The sequence below is a fragment of the Pteropus vampyrus genome, unplaced genomic scaffold, assembly GCF_000151845.1.
Source record: "Pteropus vampyrus isolate Shadow unplaced genomic scaffold, Pvam_2.0 Scaffold116, whole genome shotgun sequence".
Lineage (NCBI taxonomy): Eukaryota > Metazoa > Chordata > Mammalia > Chiroptera > Pteropodidae > Pteropus > Pteropus vampyrus.
In genome coordinates this window covers 1653010-1655931 of record NW_011888897.1, presented here as the reverse complement: position 1 = coordinate 1655931, position 2922 = coordinate 1653010, and the positions used below count along the sequence as shown (strand labels likewise).

The following is a 2922-nucleotide window of genomic DNA, read 5'->3' as shown; positions in this document are numbered from 1 at the left end:
GATCCCAGAGGGGGAAAGTTAGATTCTGTCAAAGCCATGTGCTATTACGAGCCGTTCTGTGCTCCAGTCTCTCCATCATTATGCGAAGGGAGAAAGACTAATAATCACACCTCCCTTACTTGATGATTCCCACCTCACCACCTCCACATTCACCTGTGAATTTCTGGTCCTCATCTTCTGCTGGCTTGATAATTACTCTCGTCTTTCAAACCTTCTTGTGGTTCTCTGCTTCAGCCATGAGCTCGGTCACAGGAAGAATAACACTTAATTACTCCAAAGACATCCTCCCATGGGCCAAAGGGCAATTGATTGGAGTACCCTGACCCTGAAAGATCTCACACTTTGCAGTGATTAGCCAGGACTGTTGAGAGAGAGTCACTTATGCTTTTTGATGCAACTTTTCTACCCCAGCCCCAATCATGGGGGCCTGGTTCTCAGAGACTTAAGGAAACATGACGTCAAAGGGCTGCATTGCTCATATAAGGAGATATTGAAGATTCAGAATCTAATTGGTGTTGGAGCTTCAGAAAGTGGCAAATGACATCCCCGATAGCATCTGAAATGGTAAAAGCTGTCTCTATTGGTTCTCAGTGGAGAGATGTCAGGGGATGTGTCTGTATATTCCCCTCCCATTACTAAAGACCTTAGCTGGTATCCTGAAGCCTCTTCACAGGGTTATTTTGCAGCTGGGACTGCGACCTTGATGACATAGGAGTCAGGATGGCTTTGAATGGACATCTCTTTCTTCAGGGACTCTATTTTCTCTTCCTCAGCACTGTGGTGGATGCTCAAGGTAGGAGCTGCCTCTCTTTTCTGAGATCAATAGTGAGGGGACACTTTAGTAAAACGAAACGTCCTGGAGTTATGAAGCCAAAGCCTCAATGTAGATCATGATTTTGACCAAAAAGGAACCATGATGATTATAAATATTGGCTCTTCTCCTTTGAGCTATCAACTGGTCATAGCAAATTTTGCAAAGAATATTTGATTGCAGACTGAGGCGGGTCCATTTCAGTCCTCTCCTATGTCTCCAGGTTTTTAGGGAGAATCTGTTTTGTTCCAGTGGCTCCCAGTGTGTAGGAAGGACCAGCAATTGACCTCAGCTGGGTCTCTGGGCTCTTCTTAGCACACTCCATCTGCCTGCTTTGTAGAGGACTGCCCCAGGAGCATTTTGATGTTTTATGTATTCGTGCTCCTTTAGGCTACGTGTGTTTAGTGGACGCGAGGGATGCAGGAGCATGGGAAAGTTGTCTGTGTGAGAAGAATGGGGCTGCCAAGAAGTGACTGAGTCAGTTGGCCTGTGGAACACACAGTGCCCCACCCTGCTGGGGCGTCATATCAGCTGTACATAACTGGATCATAGGTAACCTTGCTCCTGCCTGCTTCTTTCTGGCTCCTCTGCTTCAATCCCATGGCCTCTTCTTGGTTTGACTGTAGTGTTTGCCCAATGCTAGGCTCTGTGAAAGGCTTTGCCTCCTGACCTCACCTGTTTCTGTCAGGTGTCTGCTGTAGAGTAGGGGAACCTGCAGCTATGAGTGGGGACTTCTTATTTATAGAGATTAACCGATACACAACCTCAGTTATGAAAAGTTTCCTGAGTTCCTGCCCCAGTTCTCGTGAGTTGTTTCCTGATCTGTTGAAGTCCTGGACTGGTCCTCTCCACTCCTTAGGATCTGTCGAATTCTGTAGGGTGCATTTTCTCTTTTGCGCATTCTTCTGTCCCTTCTGGCAAGCTGGTTTCCACTGAGCCAAAGGACTGGAGGCATCAGGGATAGGGCTGTGGAAAATCTAGCCTTGAGTCTGGAAGAGGCAGCTTTCAGATTTGGGTACTGGCCAGGCTGAGACCGCATTTACTCTGTCTTCTCTCAGTGCTCATTGTCTTCCTTTTAGAGCTCAGTGTCTCAGTCCCATAACAATCCTTGGGAAACCCCATCCCTCTAAGTTTCTTCTCCTTCAGTGTTGGTCAGATGTTAGTGAAGCTTCTTCTCTTGATTGCTCTGAAGTGCAGAGGTGGGTTTTGGTCCCATGACAGGGAGAGACAATGGATGTTTTGATACAAGTTCCTCTCTTCTTACTAGGAAAACTGTAGGAAATTTCCTCAGTGGTTACTTTAAAAAGCAACAACATTTCACCAAAGCTAGCATTCTTTTAATTTTCCCTGAAACAATACCGTTCAGTGTTATTGTACTAAAAATTTATCCTTTTACTTTACATGACATTGGACTTGCTCCTTGTAAAACAATAGCCCTGGCCTTTCAGAGCATTTGATGATTTCCAAGCTGGGCACACATTACAGGAGTCTCCACTGTGAAATCCATGATGGGCGCTGGCAAAAATTATACCTTCAAACACAATTTATGCCATTACATAGAAAAACATAGACTCTCAAAGACTGGGTAATTCAGTTTATATTATTTTAAAATCTGTTTTTAAAATTAATGATATATTTTGGACATCTTTCTATATCATTCTTCTTCTTTTACACACTAAAAATGTTTCATTGTAGTATTACGAAAATATAGAACATTACAGGGATAATATGGAAAATTTAATTGCTTCCAATTATTTCATTATATGACTGACACGCAACATACTCACTAAATCACCATGTTGGGCATTTTGTTGTTTTCAACGTTTTTTCTGTTATGAAAGAAGTTGCTTAACTTCTTTGTATTTAAATGTAAAGACTCTGCATGATTGTTGCTCGTAATAACATTTTAAAAGTGGAATTGTGTTTTATAGGCTGGGAGTACCTTTAATACTTTTGATACATAGAAATTACTTGTCCGCCAGAAATGTTTGCACAAGATTTTATTTGCACTAACGGTGGATGAAAATGTTAGTTTCCACACACCCTCACCAATACTGGCCTTTTATCAAGTTATTAAATCTTAGCCAGTTTTGTAGGCAACACTGATGTAT

General features: G+C 42.7%; 1 protein-coding gene across 1 annotated transcript in view; it reads left to right on the top strand.

The window, feature by feature from the left end:
- The first annotated feature begins 717 nt into the window (after window positions 1-717).
- Window positions 718-2922, top strand: part of LOC105296020 (antigen WC1.1-like) — a 34768-nt gene continuing 32563 nt past the window's right edge. The window contains exon 1 of the mRNA XM_023533933.1: window positions 718-793. Within this exon, the coding sequence (XP_023389701.1) occupies window positions 721-793 (73 nt within the window). The 5' untranslated portion in view covers window positions 718-720. The remainder of the gene's footprint in view (window positions 794-2922) is intronic.